The sequence below is a fragment of the Colias philodice genome, chromosome 7 (assembly GCF_061535455.1).
Source record: "Colias philodice isolate Cphi_HAF_F1 chromosome 7, ilColPhil1 Martin Lab GWU primary, whole genome shotgun sequence".
Lineage (NCBI taxonomy): Eukaryota > Metazoa > Arthropoda > Insecta > Lepidoptera > Pieridae > Colias > Colias philodice.
The window spans coordinates 4,852,745-4,873,259 of NC_143092.1; the positions used below are offsets into that span (position 1 = coordinate 4,852,745).

The following is a 20,515-nucleotide window of genomic DNA, read 5'->3' on the forward strand; positions in this document are numbered from 1 at the left end:
CTACGCTTTTTCTATGAAATTTACAGTTAAATGCGTCTCTTGTTTTTAATTTTTTATTTATATTTTATCTCATCCATATCTCATCATATATATTTACTATTAGCGGTCCGCCCCGGCTTCGCCCGTGGTTCATATTTACGTTTTCTCTACATAAAAACCATCCTCTTAATTCAAGGAATATAATAAAAAAATAATTATCGAATTCGGTTCAGCCGTTCTCGAGTTATGCGCTTACCAACACATTTTGCGATTCATTTTTATATATAAAGAAGATTTATCTTTATATAATATATTATAACTAGCGGTCCGCCCCGGCTTCGCCCGTGGTGCCTACATGTTTAAACTATCCTATCTCTCAAGTTGGATCGAACTGCACATGGTGTGCGAATTTTATTATAATCGGTTTAGTGGTTTAGGAGTCCATTGAGGACAAACATATAATGTGACACGAGATTTATATATATTAAGATAACTAATAATATATTATATGTATGTACATCTATACATCTATACATCTATACAAATATTATAAAGAGGAAAGGTTTGATTTTTTGTTTGTTTGTTTGTTTGTATGAATTGAATAGGCTCCGAAACTACTTGGCAGATTTGAAAAATTCTTTCACTGTTGGAAAGCTACATCATTTCTGAGTGACATAGGCTAGGTTTTATCCCGGAAATCCCACGGGAACGGGAACTATGCGGGTTTTTTTTTGAAAACGCGGGCGAAGCCGCAGGCGGAAAGCTAGTGTATAATATGTGTAGTCTTAAACTTATTTATTTTATGATTTTTGTGTTCTGCACTATCAACCGCATCATAAAACGTAATTCTCATGATCCTCGACTAAAGGTTGCCTGAAAGAGATCGCTGCTTTAGCGATAAGGCCGCCTTTTTGTACGTGTTCTTTCCTATTGTTTTCTTGTTTTGGTGCAAATAAAGTATTCTCATTCATTCATTCAATATACAAAATCCTCCTTTTTTTGAAGTGGGTCATAAAGATTGGAATACTTGCAGCATTTTCATACATTTATAAGCATGAAATATTAATGATGGATACAGTTTTAAGTTTATCGTATAGATAAAAAACGATAGGGACGCGACGGACGCGGACGTATCGTAGTATTACTACTCATGTGGTTGGGGATATTGTACAACGCTACGTGTTGCGCAGACCGCAGCCAAAATGTCGAAAGAAAGTGAACGCGATCGTGAAGCAGCAGTCAGTTAGTCAGTATAGAAAACGTTGCCGCCGATACCCGTTCACAGCGACCTTTAGCGCGGCATGTCATTAAATTATTTACGCGGGTTTTGCATTTTAAATATGGAATAACGCGTCCATAGACAATTTTGTTTTTCAAAATGGATTTATATTCAGAGGCTAGCAGTGGTGCGAGGGTACTAACTGCGAGGCATATTAGTGTGGATGTTCGGCTTCCAGACACAAACAATGCGATAAATACAACTTTGTTGTGCCACAGTTATAGTCTTGCACCTGATATTGGAACCTATATTTCAGGTAACGTATTATAATTTTAATAAAACAGTACTTTCAAACTTTGATACGTTTAAATTATCTCAGAATTAAATCAAACAGAACTTAAATCCTTGTATGTAAAACAAACTTCTAATCTCTAAAAGAGTTCATTTTGAAAGTAGGTAGGTAACTTTGGGATTTTTGTTTACGACGACTACATTATCTGTAGAAAGTTGCTGTTGCTTATCTGTATCAAGACTAAAGAAAAAAATCGTTACTTATTTTAAATACTCGTACGTAAACCCGGTTATTTGATAGATTCATTTTGTTTCTATTTAAATATATATGAATTTAATATTAGGTAATATAAAAGATCTGAAAGATGTTATGTAGGTAGTATACTAAATAGTAAATATTAATTATATTTTAAATGTAGAAAACAAGCTAGAGCAATTATAGCCGGTGTGTTTTCTTATTGAATTTTTTTTACAAAAGTTTTAATTAATTATTTGATATGTATGTTGTTTGTAGTATACATTTTTAATGAGGTTTTTTTTCATAATAATATGCCAATGTCTACATGAATAGTATAATATATTGTTAATTGTAATCGTACAATCGTATATTAACAATAGTGGAAGCCGCGTAAAAATAAGTCTTTGTACTAATCTCACGTGAGATTAGGGGATGGGTTAAATAAAATCTCACGAGGGGGGTGTGGAGTTGGATAGAGTTAAAAAAAAATATATAGAGGGGTATAGAGATCTCTGTGGTGTCTTTACGAATTCAATTTATTGTTTCTTTAAAATATCTCCCACACAAATTACATTTCAAAAGTTCCTTTATCCGTGGTAACTCGTAGCACAGAATAATTTTCACAAGCCTTTAGAATATTGTTCTAAATGTAACTAACCCATAATGTACGGAACACTGAACATTTAGTAATTAGTAGGCGTACTTAGAAGTATCCTATTGCAAGAATTCACTTACCTTCTTACGAGTGTATCGTGAAACTTGTAAGGTACTTGAAATCGATACGTAGCATTTTGATAAAATATTACATTACAATACTATGTAGTTTTCTTCCTACCTGGATTGGCGAGCTTTACTCGGTATAGGTTTCTGTTAGGCTATATTTTGCAGTACAACAGTTAAAGCTTAAAAAAAATATGTGTAGAGTTTTACGTAAACCCGATTGTTTTACCCACATTATGATTTTATTATTCTTCCTACCAGGATTAGCGAGCTTTACTCGGTATAGGTATCTATAATAGTTCTGTATTTCGCGGTAGAACGGTTAAGCTTAAAAAATCATGAGTAGAGTTTTAGGTAGAGCCGATTGTTTTACCCACATTATGGATTTATTATTCTTCCTACCTGGATTAGCGAGCTTTACTCGGTAGGTATATGTACCTATCTATATTTCGCGTATAACGGTTTAAAATAATTACGTGTAGAGTTTTATGTAGAGCCGATTTTATTACCCACATTATAGATTTTAACTATATCGCCTTTACCATATTTGAAAATGCCATAACCTGTTATAAGGATGTTAAAAACAAGCAATCATAGTCATAGGTACTATTATATATTCTGTGGTCATAGTTTTATATAAAAGTCAGAACCGAGAGGGAAACAGCGAAGTTTCTACAAACGCAAAGTAGATTAAAGCTTATAAAAATAACTGCGTTAAAAACAACCGACTTCAAATCTTTTTATTTATTACTTTTCCGTTTTTGAAGTCGGTTGTTTTTAACGCAGTTATTTTTATTTAATATTTTTTAGTGTATTTTTCAACATGAATCAAACGAGCCCAATCTCGATAAAATTGAGTCAATATATTACTGAGTTCCTATGGCCACCTTCCGATTCCATCATCAAATCAGCTCTATGTCATGATAAAGTTTCATCGCTATCCAATTGACATACGTAGAGGTATACAAAATTTCAGCTCAATCGGTTACCGGGAAGTGAATCAAAGTTACTTGCTACATTTCAAATTAAGTCATCGAGTACAGACAAAAATGCTCATAAAATAAAAACTACTGGGCCTATCCGAATAAAATTTTTATGGGACTAATTCGACACCATCTTGCATCGAACAAAAAAAGAATCACGTAAATCGGTTAAGAAACCTCGGAGTAATCGGTGTACATACATAAAAAAAATATACCGGCCGAATTGATAACCTCCTCCTTTTTTTGAAGTGGGTTAAATAGGGTACCTACGTCTATATCATGAAGCTATAAAATATCAACAAAAAATTGTCTTATAAATACGATACGCAATATACGCAGTATACATATGTTTAATAAAATTCAGCGAAATTACTATGTTAATATATTTCACATCTTATGAACTATTACTTAAGTAAATATTTAATTAAAATAAACGAACTTGCTTATTCGTTTGTTTAAAAGATCGAAAAAAAGATGTCCTCGTGAACATATTGGGTATTGACCCTAGTTTCCTGCTTATGTACTTACAGGTCACTTAAAGGTCATAAGTTCGCATCCATACTCGTAAGTGTGAAATTTTTCGCATATTATACGAGGAAATAATTTAAACTGAAATTTTCAATTTCCTGTTGACGAGAACATTGTACTGTAAACTTTAAAAAAAATTGCCGATTTTAATATTAAATGGTATACCAAATATTTATTTGATTTATAATTTTATATAATATATTCCTATTCAGACATAATTGCTTAAAATATTGATTTAAGTAGTTCAATAATTTAAAATTTAATAAATATGATTCATAAGTAAGCTACAAGGACGATGGTTTAATTTTAAAATATAATTTTCATAATCAAAGAGCGTTCAATATTAAATCAATTATAGGTATATAATATTGATGATGGTATATTTGCGTTTGAAGCTGTATTATAAAAAGTTGACGAATAAATTACGTAAAGCAAACAATCACGGCAAGATAATTCCTATAATATCGCTGTGAGAAGCTAATTGTGTAATTAATGAAGTAAACTTTGTTTTGCCACAAAATAAGAGGGTCATGGTCGAAGGGCTGGATGAAAGGTAGTGACCATTCATTCTCACTTTGTGGTTAAGATATTCAAGATTAATCTACGTGTTTCTACCTTGAAATACGACTTTTGCAAAGATGATTAATCATCATTAAAGTGAAGGTTCATCATTTCAATTTTGGCACCAGACAGTAAATACAAATTAACCGTTTCTTGGAGTTATACCATGGACCAATATATATTATTGGTCCATGGTTATACTCAGTGCCGATTTATAGCCCACTAGGAATGTGCCTATTCACGTCTTATGATTAACGATGTTGACGTTCGTTTTGTATTATAATAATTATCTACTCAATAAAATAGGTCTTTTGATCGGATTACGGCCACGCCGCGCCGGTCAATCTCGTTATAGAGTAGTCAACTCGTATGCACATAAATATACTCTCTAATAACTAATACATTTGCCTCTATTATGATTATAATTTATGAAGTTTCACAATACTATACTAGTACTATAATATAAATCAATGTAGTGTTGGTATCAGGTCTGAGACTTTGTTTCTTCCGGTTTTGTGGAGAGTACTTCTTCACACATATGAGCAATGGAGGTAATTACTAAATGGCACTGATCTTCAGATTGTACAATTAACCTTTCGTGCAATCAATGTATGGCGGCCTTCTTTGTTAATATTTAGTAATTGCACAGATTTTATAGGTTTACCTATATTATCAGTGGGTTGGCATTTAACTTAGGGCAAATCTTCGTTCTTCTTCAAACCGTACCATAATTTTTCCGTCTACAAATTACAATAAAAAATCTTTTCTATAAAATAGGTGACCGACATCTGATGGAGAGGTTCTACTCCAATTTCTAAAATGGAAAGGGCGTCAATTTCCTATCAAACACAAACCCATGGAGTTATAGAGCAATAACGCCAAAAACATCAATACACTTGAAAACCTCCTCCATTTTTGGGAATGTCGGTTGACAAATTCAGTTGTGTGGTTGTGACTTAAAATCCATACTTAATATTATAAATGCGAAAGTAACTCTGTCTGTCTGTCTGTTACTCAATCACGCCTAAACTACCGAACCCATTTGCATGAAAATTGGTATGCAGATATTTTCATACCCGAGAAAGGACATAAGCTACCTTTTATTGCGAAATATGTACCACTGGCTAAGCCGGGGCGGACCACTAGTATTACATATAGGTAATTTAAATGCTAGAAATACGCATTTCACTGTCTGTTATTAAATGAACCCTTTGTCCACAGCCCTCAACACATACGCATGGGTGCTATTTATCTGCGGTCTGTTCATCCTACTAGCTCTATGTATATTGTATATAATAACGCTCCGATCGGCGCTAAGGCACTGGAGCGAAACGAAATTGAGTGTGGGAGTAATACTCGGAATATATCCTGTAAGTACATACTTTTTTATTTATAGAACGTATTAATTTTTCCTAGATCTCTACATAATAATTATGTAGTCGTGCTTGTCTGAAGTCACTGACGTTTATTGAGAGATCGACAGACGAACATTTAAATATTCGTAAAGTAACATTTATATTTTAGGAAAAATTTGTGCAGTTTTTAACGTTTGGATGCACTTTTCAATTATTATACGTAGAGTTAAAATTGTTTGTTATCTTTAGTTAATCGTCTCGCTCCGCCAAACGCTGCATAGGCATTGCATTGAATACGATTTGCGACGATAATTCAATTTAAAATCAAACAGAATTCAGACAAAATTATTCCTAACTTTCAAGGATTAATAATTGAACTATAAATACATGAAACAAAATGCCTTTATTCCGTGATCAAAACCATTAAAGGGTCATTCTCAACAATAGGTACTTTTTATAAACCATCACCACCACGCACATTCTTTCAGGTTTTCTTTTTGTAATTTGGCTAATAAACTAATGTCATGCGAATTTTTAAATAATATGGGATTGTTTATGTTTAATGCTTATATCCATGGCACATTGCCATCCTAAAAATAAGTGTACCTAGTTATCAGCGTTGCATAATCTATAAAGTTTAAACGAACAGTATACAACAGAGAGAACATGTAGGTATTATTGATTTCAACAAAAAAATCTTGTTTGTATTGATAAGATTAGCACTGTAATAGATACCAATACGGTGTCACAATTTGGCTTTTGTTAAACTCTGATATGAATATAATTTGATAGGTCAAACTTTAATCTGCTTTCGGTGAAACTTGGGGTTACACCAACCTTCAGATTGCTTTATAAAATGATATGACTCAAGATTAAACATAAACATAATATTTGATATTTAGTTTTATAGCGTTCAAAAGCTTCATCAATCAGAGTTTTTTTACCGTGGGTTCGAACGTTTGTGAAATTCTACGGTTCCAAATGGGACATGTGGCAACTACAGTTGAGAGTAGAGTCAAGTCATCGGAATACCATTGTTCATAGATTATAATATTTCCAAATTTATCCAAAAAGATACAAACGAAAATCGATAGTACCGCTACACTTATCGTGATTATTAATGAACGAAATGGTAGAATAAGTGGTACGTAACAAATTACGTAGGTCTGTGACCACGCATCGTCATCTTTTGTTACATCATGCTGCATGTGCGTACAATGCACAGGTGGTGGAAGGCTTGTATCGATGTCATTACATTCACAGTCAAGATAATTGACTGTCACTGTGGTAATACTTAAGTGTAGGTACTTAATTTGCGAATGTTGTTCCATTTTTGCTTCGGATATTACTTCATCAACGGCCCAAAAAGTTAAGGTGAAACATCGCGTATAGAGCACGTTTTATTTTATTATAGAACGTTTCTTATACCATTGAGAGGAGGTTGCTTTTCCTACCAATTATAGATTCGGTATAGGTATACTACACATACGTAGTTACACATAAAGAAGCTTAAAGATTTCATTGTTTAATCAATTTACTTGTACAATATTATTACTATAGGTAGATAATTACTCATTTTATCTATAAAAACTGTAATTACAGTTATTGCTTACATTCCTACCTATTTCCTCTGTACCTACATTGATTGAAACCATTATCCACATTGTGTCCATTATTAATAATTATAGCTCTACATAATTCTTGTCATTGAATAAGATCTTTGTTTTGATTACTATTATGAGTAATAACGTAATAAACATATATATAATATATTTTATTTTTATTTTAATGAGTAGTTTGGTCCGATAAAAGAATATATCAACAAAACAATGAGGGTGAAGAAACGATGCATTTAAACTTTAAAGGATTACAACGGGGTCACGTTAGGACACACGAACCAGTATTATAAAGCCAGTGTTGCATAAACGATGGTTTCATAATATTATACTGCTGTTTTACGCTACTTGTGCGGGAAACCGTTAGTAGTATAGATTACTATGAATGCAACTCTCTCTTTTACGTTATGTAACTTTTAAACGCAGATAAATCTGTAATAAGATTAATCAGGAAATTGGTATGGTTGTGTACTGAGTAAATACTGAATTAACAGCTTAAACGGTTCGAGGGAAAGGAAAAATCTAAGTTAGTAAATACTTTAGATTTTTAATCCCAAGTATTTTTATTCCCTGTGTACCCTTAAATTAATGTACGTATGTGTCCCGCTGAACACCAAAACAGTTACACTGAATCATTTATACGGATCGATATCATATTGATGAATTATATAATAGACCGGGAGATACTGACACAAAATTTCGAGTCATTTGTAACAGGATGGCGGTTCTACAGGGTTCTTAGTACGCAATGACAAAAAGAAAAACGATGTTGTGAACGCTGGTACCGGCGTCTTAGTCGCGTGGGCGTTAGTCGAACTCGTCGGAAAAATAGCGAAAGTCAAACGATTTGCCATATGTTATGTATGCCATATGCCATACTTTTCGCACGATTCCAAATGGTCGCCATACCGCCGAAAATCTGCAAAAATTTTTTATTTCGCCAAACTTTTTGTACCAGTATTGCATTTGGATTTTTGGAGAGTATTTGATAAAATGTGACCATTATTATATTTGCCATGAAAAATTAATTTAGTATTAATTTATATAAGTGAAGATTTCCAACACCTAGATCTTTGAAATTTTGTATTTATATTCGTTGATCCTCAAACTTACAGGAAAAATAAGTGCCATACTGTTACAAATCGTTTGACTTTCGCTATTTTCCGACGAGTTCGACTAACGCCCACGCGACTAAGACGCCGGTACCAGCGTTCACACCATCGTTTTTCTTTTTGTCATTGCGTACTAAGAACCCTGTAGAACCGCCATCCTGTTACAAATGACTCGAAATTTTGTGTCAGTATCTCCCGGTCTATAAGCTTATTACAAAATTAGTAATAAAAAAGTGACATAGTATTTGTAGCGAGAACTAAATCATAGGGTGTGATAAATACAGGGTTGAAAATCGTAAAGAATTGCTGTCGCTCGATGGCGTATGGTTAGCGACTGGAAAATTAAATATATCAGTAATAATAAACGCACATCAAGTTGCTATTTCAAGCTCTAATCACAGACTAATAATAATATATACTACGTATACAACTCTAATCAATAATATGTATTATGTTCTCCCAGTCTAGTCCATTTTATATTCCGAGTATCATGATTCATAGTTGAAATAAATTTAACGTAATACATAGTAAGTTTTATATGAATAAAAGTTCAAGTTAAAAATTGTGATTTATTACATGACTCTATATTTACAGGACTTGTAGGTGACTATTTGATACCTTTTCTAAACTAGTTTTGAATAATATAAGTTATTATAAATGTGATTTAATTGGTAATAGGTACCTTATCTATAGTAAGTACGTAACGATTATTTAAAATTAAGATACATCAAAAATTGCAATTACCAATTCACACTCTGAAACTTCAAAACCTCGATTGTTTTCAGCAGAACTTGCTCTTCTAATTAACGTGTGTTAATGAAAGCAAAATACATCATTTACATACCCAAATTTCGGTCGTAACATAGAGTAGGTACTTAAAGAAATAAATAAAACCGGCCAAGTGCGAGTCGGGCTCGCGCACAAAGGGTTCCGTAGCAGCAAATATAATAAATTACAGTTAAATCAACCTATCTCAAAAACTATAAGAGATACTTTGATCAAACCAAAAATCGTTGAAAGAGTTAATTAGCATGCATCACCTCTATTTTTTTTAGAATTTTATACCCCGTAGTTATAAAAATAGAGGGGGGGGGACATACTTTTTACGACTTTGAGAGCTGATATCTCAAAAACCGTTCACTTTAAGAAAAATGTTTTTTAGAAAACTTTATATCATTTTAAAAGACCTTTCCATTGATACCCCACACGGGTATGTACATCGAAAAAAAAAATTTCATCCCTCAGTTACATGTATGGGGGGCCCCACCCCCAATTCTTTTTTTTACTATTTAGTGTCATATTTTTGTAGCGGTTCATACAACACATATTCCCATCAAATTTCATCACTGTAGTACTTATAGTTTCCGAGTAAATCGGCTGTGACAGACGGACAGACGGACAGACGGACAGACGGACATGACGAAACTATAAGGGTTCCGTTTTTGCCATTTTGGCTACGGAACCCTAAAAACTAGGTTTATAGTGAAGAACCGCAAGTTTAGTGTTTACTGTTTAGTAAGCGTTTCATTCCAAAGACTAATATGTATTCCAAGACCGTAAGGTTTTCGCACGATATGCCCTTGCCCACGTTATTTCTTCTAATAAAAGCGGTCACTGCATCGATTTACTATACATACGATATTATCAAATTATAATTCGCCGCATAGTTCATGGTTTCAATAAAAAACATAACATTTGAAATCATCACAATGTCAATCTATACTAATACTAGCGGTCCGCCCCGGCTTCGCCCGTGTTACCTACATGTTTAAACTATCCTATCTCTCAAGTTGGATCGAACTGCACATGGCGTGCGAATTTTATTATAATCGGTTAAGTGGTTTAGGAGTCCATTGAGGACAAACATTGTGACACGAGATTTATATACAGGGTGTCCCATTGTTGGTATACTAAGCTCAAAGGAGGTTATAGTTTTGCATACGCTGAGTACGTAAAAAATAATTAAAAAATTCCAGACGCATTTTTTTTCAAATAGATGAATTCTTAAAACTCTATGTGTACACCCATAACAAGCGAGCCGCCCATCTTTGCCACCAGCACGTGAGCTATCGTTTAAGATTATGTTTTCATAGATAAAATGCTCATATTAGAGAAGCGGTATATGCCGGCTACGCGAAGCTAGAGAAGAAAACATGGATTTTCAGGAAAAATTTTGCAAAAAATTTTGGACGTAATTTTTTTTTAAAGTATTTTTTACGTGATCAGTGTATGCAAAACTACAAGTTCCTTCGCGCTTAGTATACCAATAGTGGGACACCCTGTATATTAAGATTGTAAAGCTGAAGAGTTTGTTTGTTTGTTTGAACGCGCTAATCTCGGGAACTACTGATCCGATTTTAAAAATTCTTTCGGTGTTAGATAGCTTATTTATCGAGGAAGGCTATAGGCTATGTACCATCACGCTACGACCAACAGGAGAGGAGCCACGGGGGTGAAACCGCGCGGAGCGGCCTAGTATTATGATATAATGCAGCATATTAAAAAAAGTTTCTCTTCACAGTTTTATTCTGCATAGAATATTTAAATGGACAGCAAGCTAGAAGATAGAAGGTCTTCCTTTAACTCACAATTCGGTACAATAAAAATAATTGATGGTACACTTTCCTAATTTGCAACTGTAGAATAAACAGAGAAGCTTTTGGAGTTCGACTCTATCATCTTATAGCAGTCTTTGGAGACACTAGAATAAGTTCATAAGATGCTCAGGATCGTTACAATAACAATGAATGTCATTTTAATGCAACATTTTGACTTTTCCAGATAGTCGGTGCTATGGGCTTCGTCGCAATTATCGTCCCTCGAGCTCGAATCATTACGGAGGCGGTTGCACAAGAAGCTGTGATGATAGCTATGTACCATATCTACTTTATGATTATGGCTGAGTGCGGTGGCACCAATCAACTAGTCAGGTACATATTGCGTATTCGCGAATTTACCGTAATAATGTAGGTACGTATGTCGCTATGTATGTTAGACTCATCATTCATTTCATCATTAATCTTTCATCATTTTGATCATGTTGATGAAAGATTAACTTCGATTCCGTTTTTTTTAAATTAGACCATGCGGTCCATTGGCAATTTATATTTGGCCTAAATCAGACAATTTTTTAAGGCATTTTAGTTTTTTGTTCAATTCAATAATTATGACTAGCCAGGTGAAATAATTTCGTCTCCACTTTCAAATGAAATTCTATAAATGTATTGTTATAGAAATAATAAAATTGTTATTGATGTTTTTCAGACGTTCAGGAGGATCACACTTGGAAACACGTGTTCTTCCTTGTTGCTGCTGGCCATGCTGTATTTTACCAAGGCCACAGATACAAAAGTGAGTTGTACATTTTTCCATCACAAGTAAAACTAAAACGACTTTCATGTAATTACAACCTAGGATACATTTTTTTAAGTGCCGCTGCCATGTTGTTTGTTCGGGGTAAATTACACACATTTAATTACTGAAAACTAGTACCTACGGCATTTAGTTTTACGGCTATTTGTAATTGTTCTCGATACAACGAACTCAATTACTGACGTATTATTATGTTGTAAAAAAACTCAATAACAGGTGAAGTTAATTAGAGTTTTCGCAAAGTTGTATCAATTTACGGCCATTGTTGCCGGTATGGTTTTATCTAATTCATCCAATTTTGGGAACATGTCAAATAAGGGTGCCGCGTGGACCTTGGTTATATAATTTTAATGGGAAGAGGCTATAAATGCGTGCTTCATTAATTTAACAGCCTTTAATGGAAATGGGAGTGGTTAATTGAAGAAGATTATACCTTTGCCCTACAGGGCAGTTGGAAAATTAATTGTCTTATTAATAATTTTTATAATGTCTGAAGCGGAAAATTTTATTTCTTCATTAATGAATATAAAAATAAATTAAGTAGGTAACTAAAGACATGTTTCATTGTTATGTAAAACATGGTAAAACTAAGGAACGAGGGCCACATATTTATAGATATGACGAATGTGTGTATCTAGTTCTTGTATTATGTACTATAAATTATATTATTATTTTTCAGAAAAACTTTGACATGGTTGAGGTTACTAATCCTACAAATGCCGATAATCCAAGGCATAATATACTTCACCATACTCATCCTCTGGGCTGAAGACTTGGTGCGTACAGCAGCTTCCTCTCTATTCCCTAATATTATTCGTCCTGTAATTTATACTTGAATGACTTTTGGGGCGTGGTATACATATGTATAATGTATATTAAGTAGGAAATGTTCAAAATTAAGTGCTTATTTATTCTTTTCCCATTTTGATCTACAAATCATTACTCCGTTGTCAATTTCTTTTAACTTTTTTGAAAATTAAGATAAAAATCGAATCCATTTTATTGGCCTAAGCAACTACAAACATTTTTTTCTCTTTCTTCATGGCAAGAAGATATTATGACTATTTGTAAAAATTACGGACTTTACTATCAGGATTTCCCAAAGCTTAAATATTTTACTACAATAGAATCTTAATACATATACATATATATAAATCTCGTGTCACAATGTTTGTCCTCAATGGACTCCTAAACCACTTAACCGATTATAATAAAATTCGCACACCATGTGCAGATCGATCCAACTTGAGAGTTAGGATAGTTTAAATATGAAAAAACGTAAATATGTATCACGGGCGAAGCCGGGGCGGACCGCTAGTAGTATATAAATACCTAACCGATAACTTCTTTTTCCACAGATGTTACAATTCAACAGTTTCGTATACATGCAGCCATTTATCGCGGCGTCTATTCTCTCTGGTATCTGGGGTATCATGATGTGTATCCGAGCGGCAGAAGCGACTGGCGCCAAACCTAGATTGCGATTCCTTGTTGTCCAACTGGTGTTAGTTATTGTTAAACTGCAGTGTGGTATCGCTAGGGTGGTGCCGGATCTGTTTAATGTGACGTGTATTATGCCTCTACACCCGTCGGTGATTGTTAATCGTAAGTGCTGGTTGATTTTAAAATGAATTAACGTATGGGTTGGTGGTTTGAAGGGTTTTTAAAGTTATGTGATAAAGCTACCTAGCTACTGCTTTTTTATAGTTTATATACATTTAAATCTACCAAGACTGTTCAGATGCTCTTTAGTTATAAGTATAGTGTAACTAATCCGACTTTCTTTTATTTAAATATAGACGCGTAATACTATATATTTAGAAATCTTTAATGCTTCAATGTTATTGCCGTATCTATGCATTAGCTTTTAATGATTATTGGTCTAGAGTCTAGACTCAATTAGTTGCATCTGTTTTTAAAAGTAATATATACTTATACGTAGAGATGAAGATATTCGAAATAAAATAAAAAAGTTTTTCTGTACTTGTCAACGAATATGCAAATTAAAAAAAAAGTAAATTGTTTGAGAGATTTTCACATGAGACATCTTATGTCGCCGTTTTATGTTTGATCTTTTGAACCCTTTTTCATAACTTATAATGGGATCGAACTTGTGACCTTTCGGCTTTCGGTTGTAGCAATCACACATTATCTAATATGCCACAATCACGTGTTACAAACTTAAACGAAACAGAGTACAAAATATGTCATAGCAATTTATCAAACGTTGTGTTAAGACTTCTTACTATTTACGTATAATAAGTTATTGTGTGTTTTTTATCAGGGAATTTATTGCATCAACTTTTAAACTACTTGAATTATAATTTCACAAAATAACACACATTAAATATTTCTTTCAGTGATACAAAACATGTTGATGATGTTCGAAATGCTCCTGCTCTCTCTATGGGCGTGGCGACTGTACTCCTCACCTCCAGGCAAAGTCGCCGACAAGGTCCAGCAAGTTGTCGTGGCTGTACTCGACGATAGCATCAACTCTATCGATTTGAAGTGCAAGGACACAGACGAGAAACATACGACTGACATTAAACATGTCATGTAAATAGTCTACTGTTAAGTTTATTTTAATGTTTACGTTAACGCACGAAGATACCTGTATCTAATAATTTGTTTTATAATAAAACACTGTATGAAACTATAGTTTTATTTTTCACACACATTTAGATTATAATATAACATAATTTATTTATATTCTGTCGAATATTATTTTGTTTCGTTTTCTTTTTCATCGTCGTTACTTTGTGAGTGCTCACCCGTATCTTCTGAAGGTGTTCCAGATCGAGATTGGTCGGATCCATAAATGTTATGCAACTCTTCTAGTTTGTAATTAATTTTTACGCCTTTCGTTGCCGTTTTGTTAACTTTACTAACAAGTGACTTCGTTTGTTCTTCTAATCGTTTCAATCGTATATCTCTGGCTGCAAATCTTGCTTCGTGGTCTATTTCATTTGAGGTCGATGCTTCTGCCTGGTTATATATGCTGTTAGAGGCAACAGTTTCCTTTTGAGATACTTCATTTGATGCACATTGGTCATTTTTAGTATCAACTACAGTGACATTATCATCACATTTGTCTACATTTTCTACTGCTTGATTATGTAATTCCGTTTCAGTCACGTCAACATCTGTTTTTTCGAAAGAACTTGATTGTTGAGATTCACCATTCTGAATGGCTTTGTCGTCGTCTGAATTTTTATAAAATTTCGTATGAAGTGCGCTTAATCGTTCATTTAACTGCTGTCCTTTGTTTATGGCATTTGATATACTCGTTACAACTTCTGAGCATTCGCTTTGCAGTTTGTCCAATTTCTCATCTTTATGTTTCAAATGTTCATCCTGTTTTTTGACATTTTCTAGTATTTGTTTAAACTTATTTTCTGAGTTTTCTGTAAGATCAGTATTGTTTAAAGAAGGGCCTGCGCTTGAATTAGTTTCTAGTACTCCACAAACAGATTGAACAACATCAGTTTGCAGTGAATTATCATTTTCAGTCCCCTCATCCTTATTTAAGTGCTCGTTTTCCTTATGAATTCTGTTCCCTTTTCCACTTGATGTCGGCTTATTTAGAAGATTATCGAGTGTGCTATTTATGTCATTACTAAATTTCGATAGTTTATTGGCTTTGTCCATTAGTTCAGAGCTATTTTTTTCTAAATTATTTAATTTCCTGTCCTTTTCAGCTAACCTTTCGTTTTGTTTTTTTATATTTTCCAGAATTGTAGCAGGATCAATTAAAGAAACAGATGGCTGTTGTGAGTCTGATAGAGAGCTCTGTAAACATTTTTCACGTAGTTCACTATCACTAATATTACACGTGGTAGCAGCATCTGGTATGATATCAATTTCTCTGGCTTTATCGTATTCTGTATTAGTTTCCGCGGCTGAATTTTCTTCATGACATGAGTCGATAACGATGTCGGCAGCTTCGTCTTCAGTTTCATAACAAATTTTGTCACTTTTTAGTAGATTTTCACTACTACATGAGTCGTCAAGGATCTCTTGGTTTTCATCTTGTGTGTCGAGCGAAAGATCTGCTACATCTATCATATCACTCACAGGATCATCTCTTTCAGCAGCTAAATTGAAATCGGCACTTGAATCGACTACAGTTTCAAATGACTTTTTAAATTTCTTCTTACATTTCAATTTTGACTCTGGAATATATTCACTTTCATCATTAGACTCTGAAGATTCATCAGTTGGTTTCTCATCGCTGTAGCCACTCTCCGCAGAATTGTTTAACGAAGTGGTATCTTTTAATTTTCTACTAGAAAATTCTGCTCTTAACTCTTTCCAATCTTTTTCAGATTGAGTATTCTTCTCTCTTGCTTGTTCGAGTTTTTCCCGACAGTATTCAAGCTCTTCTTTTAATTCATTCAAAAGTTTCCTTTTCTGTTGTAATTCATATTTAAGTATTTTTTCATGTGTATGCAGTTGATGATGATGTTTACGTAATCTACCAACAACATGCCACGTTTTGCTTAATTCGGTAGTAACTAAACAAAGTCGCCGTTCTTGTTCCTGAAGCCGAGTTTCTAAATGTGTATTAAGTTGCTTCATACGATTTACTTCCTTTATTAGGCTCAGTTTCTCAATTATCAAATCCTGTAACAACAACAGTTCAATTACTTAATTGGATTAAAAAATAATGTTATAAATTGTTAAAGATTCAATTTACAGTGTCAGTCAATACCTATCCCTGGGATATTTGTTTATGGAACTGTATGGGTTCTATCTACGTTTTTTTTTGTATTTATATCAAATCATATTAAATTTCTATGTTATCTTACTTATTTAAATTTCGATTTGAGTCTATTAGACGTTCTTTAAAATATCTGGTACATAATTATTTTTTTAAACAGTTTAACTTTTTGTTGTTGAATACAATTCAAGTATATTGGCTGAGGTCCAAGAATCATACAGAAGTTGCACCTATTTTTATGAACATGCGTCTTGCTCATAAAAGTATTTTTGTTTTCATGATGTTTTAACATTGTGACTAATTTCAACGAAATTATAAAGATAGAGTTGCATCATTAAACCGTGAAAATCACAATTATATTAAGTCCCTTCGTATAGTTATAAATATGTTTGTAATAATTACCTTTAATCTTATATAGGTTTGACTCACACTGGGCACTTGTACCTGGCCCGATTTTGTTTCAACGGTTTTATAACATGTTGTTACTTTTTCTACTGTTTCGTTTGCGTTTGAGTCAGATTGATGGCTGAGGAGTTCTATTAAAACTCTCCAAACTTTTGGCAGATTTTGAACTATTTCTTCTGCCCTATAATTTCCTTGCTCGCCGTTAGCTGAAATTAAAGTTTAAATATTATGTAAGGTTGTAATAAATTTTATAAATAATATTCTTTATAAATTTTGTTATGCAGTTTTATTTCGTAATTGACTCTTAACATTTTCCGTTTTTATTAACATTTTCATTAATTAGCTATTCTTACCTGATTCGTCATTCGGTGTTGTTTGAAGATTGTCCTCAATAGTTTCTTTATTACTATCATCCACTTGATTGACTAATTCTAAAAGCAATTTTGGCAATGCCGATGAGACTTGAGAGCCGTTTTCCTGTTCAGCCATGTGCGTTAAAATGCCATGATTCTCTTCAAGTAGTTTTACAAGCTTGTCTAGGTCTCGTTTAGTTTTGTAACCAAGTAACACTTGTGAAAAGAGCTGTAGAAACGAAAAAAGTACAAGCATTAATTGCGTTGTTATTATTAATACTTAAAAAATTTTCAAACAATTGCAAACCTTGTGTACAACAGCCATTTCAGATTTGATTCCATCCATTTCTTGTTTGCATGTAAATATTTCGTTATTTTTATCTTCCACGGCTTCTTCAAGTCCTACAATCTTGGACTTCATTTCTTCAAGTTCGGAATTTAGATCATTGCATCTGGAAAGCAATTTTATTTTTGTAAGTTTAAGTGAAGGTGAATCTGTAAAGGCCCTAATAATTAATAATTTTATTGTACACAATATTCACTAGATATATTATATTATTTTCTCCCGATTCAAGGCAGTAAAGAAAGGGTGAGAGACTGAACAAATATAACGGCGTTTACCTTGCATGTTCTGCTTCGTATAAGGCTTTCTGCTCATCAAGATCCCTTACGAGAGCCTGTCTTGTGACTTCTGCTAATCGTGCTCTTTCCTCATACAATCCTCTGAGGGTTCTTATATTTTGTAATTGACGTTCATATTCTTGTCTCAGGTCTGTTGATAGCATATTAGCTTCTCTATCAGCTAGGGACTGCTCTATTTCCGTCAATTTATTTTTCAACTGTAACAATAATTAAGCTCTAATGTGATTTTTTACTCATTACAAGATGGGATTGATTTCGAGTAGGTTTCGGAATGATGAAATTAAAAATTATCGACCACCATGACTTGAAGAGGAACAAGAATAGATCCAGAAAAAAAGCGATGTAGATTCAAATATTGTTGTTTTTAATACTGTGTTCGAACTTCGAAACAGTAGAATATAAAAATATTCGAGTAGTAACGATTGCTAATAATTTTCTTAGTTCGTCGATTGCGCCTATTCGCTAATTTTTAATATGGATCTAGTCAACATCGTAGTACATTAATTTGGCAGAATTTCAAGTGCATGTGCCAAAGCTTCGATAAGCGCGGAAAACAAGTTGATAATCTTCCCGCGTCGCGACGCAAGTCTCTGACCGACGAAAGCGTTTAGGGTCGTTGGCTTCACGTGCAATCGTGGAAAACATAACTTTGTTGCACTGTTTATGGAATTTGGTAATATAAAATAACACACGCAGTAAAGAAACGAAAATTCTTTCGTGGAATTCGATATTTTTAAGTTTAAGTTCAAGATTCAAAATTCAGATACAATTTTAATACACGAATAAAATAATATTAATAGAGTTTATAGCATTTAAATGGCTTTTCTGAGCATATTTTCTTTATAAATTATTTGAGGTTGGTATTTTAAACTATGAGCTAATAAAATGGGAAAAATAATTGAGAACGTAATTTGTGTAGTAGTAGATGTAAATTTTTTTAAATTTTTCATCATGCTATTAAATTATTAAGACAATACTTACTTCAGTCAGTTGATCTTCACGCAGGGAAATCATTGTTTTACTAACAGTTATCACCTCTTTCAATGCGTGTATTTGCTTCATTGATTCTGCATTTTGAGCGCTCAAGTCAGCCATATCCGAATATGCGGATTGTAGAGCAGCATTAGAATTTGCGAGATCGCACCTTAATCTATTATTATTAGCTTTTTGATTTTCCATTTCTTTTGTTAATTGATCTAAAGCTTCTTTGAATAGAGCGTTTTCCTCAGTCTCATGGGGAATTTCGGGAACGTCTATATTATTCCTAACAAGTAAATCACGAAAATGCCTGTTTTGTTCATAAAGTTGTAGTTTAGCTTTCCTCTCTTCTTTCAATGCATCTTCCAAAGTTTTCTTATCTGATTTGTGCCGCGCAAGTATCTCCTTTCTTTGTTCGCGCTTAATATTTAGTTGTCTTCTAAACGCTAACATTTCTTCTTCTTTCGATCTCGCTCGCGCTTCTTCATCATCGCTGACGGTATCGTGATATTGTTCGTCAGAGTTATCGCTGGTGTTAGCGTCGTCAATGTCACTTTTGCTTTCCATTGTTTCACTTTCACTCGATAAAGCTTCGCGTGAGCTTGAAGCCTGGTTAGTCGCACCACTGAGAATATTTCCCATTTCGGAACACTTTTATAAACAACGCTTGTAATTGATTAAGGTATTGACCGATATACTTTAAATAAGACAAAGGATTTCCGAGTGTTGGACCAGCATCAGTGTGAGACTGGGGTGCCCGAAATAGATTCGACGTCAGAGGGAGACGTGCGTCGACGTTCAAAGTGTAATCTCTATTACTCTGCGAATACGCCTCATCCGCGGTGAAATACTGACAATTCTTTATTTTTACCGGGATATTTCAGACGTGACGAACTATCTCTTGTGAAATGTATTGAATTTGGATCATGAAAATGACCTTGGGCTTTCATAAGTTATAAGAATTTAGGACTTTCTGTTCTATTTTCAACAAAAATATGTATAATTAGACAGGGATGTTATTTTAATAAATAAACTAAATCAATCAGCCTTCTTCTTATGTTGCACAATATTAAATAATATATTTTTACAAGTAGGTATATTATTGAGGTTATATGACCAATAGAGTATTAATATAAGTTAACTTAAATCCTCAAATTATCCTTTGGATATAGGTACGCTATCCTCTAGTTTTTCTGTAGGTCTGTAGGTTTTTCTGTAGCTTGTAGGTACTTGTACTGGGCTTATGATATATTATGCAGGTACTTGTTAAATATGTTGTATCTAGGGCAGACTGGTACAGGGAGACTTAGTGAAATGCTAATCTAGTAGTAATAAGTAGGTACACCAATGCTTACGAATATAAAATTCCTGTTTTTTTTTTAAATGGGAAAACCTATTACTGAGGTGAGTAAGCATGAAAAATTTGTCGCGACAGTTTCC

At 33.5% G+C, this 20,515-nt stretch overlaps 2 protein-coding genes across 3 annotated transcripts; one reads left to right on the forward strand and one right to left on the reverse strand.

Moving 5' to 3' along the window:
* Window positions 1-1,126: 1,126 nt before the first annotated feature.
* LOC149487030 (organic solute transporter alpha-like protein) lies at window positions 1,127-14,633 on the forward strand. 2 transcript variants are annotated; one of them, XM_089697256.1, is made up of 7 exons: window positions 1,127-1,514; window positions 5,741-5,889; window positions 11,384-11,475; window positions 11,867-11,953; window positions 12,654-12,750; window positions 13,333-13,579; window positions 14,335-14,633. In XM_089697256.1, exons 1-7 carry the CDS (start codon window positions 1,358-1,360, stop codon window positions 14,535-14,537), a joined length of 1,032 nt encoding a protein of 343 aa, XP_089553382.1. In that variant the 5' UTR covers window positions 1,127-1,357; the 3' UTR covers window positions 14,538-14,633. The 2 variants fall into 2 exon arrangements, with proteins under 2 accessions (XP_089553382.1, XP_089553381.1); XM_089697255.1 differs by having other exon boundaries at window positions 1,130-1,514; window positions 11,384-11,532.
* Window positions 14,626-20,193, reverse strand: LOC149487031 (uncharacterized). The gene is made up of 6 exons (XM_089697247.1): window positions 19,079-20,193; window positions 18,077-18,294; window positions 17,763-17,907; window positions 17,456-17,684; window positions 17,100-17,308; window positions 14,626-16,600 (listed from the first exon to the last, which is right to left on the reverse strand). The coding sequence occupies exons 1-6, from the start codon at window positions 19,715-19,717 to the stop codon at window positions 14,699-14,701; spliced, it is 3,342 nt and encodes a 1,113-aa protein (XP_089553373.1). The 5' UTR covers window positions 19,718-20,193; the 3' UTR covers window positions 14,626-14,698.
* Window positions 20,194-20,515: the final 322 nt, after the last annotated feature.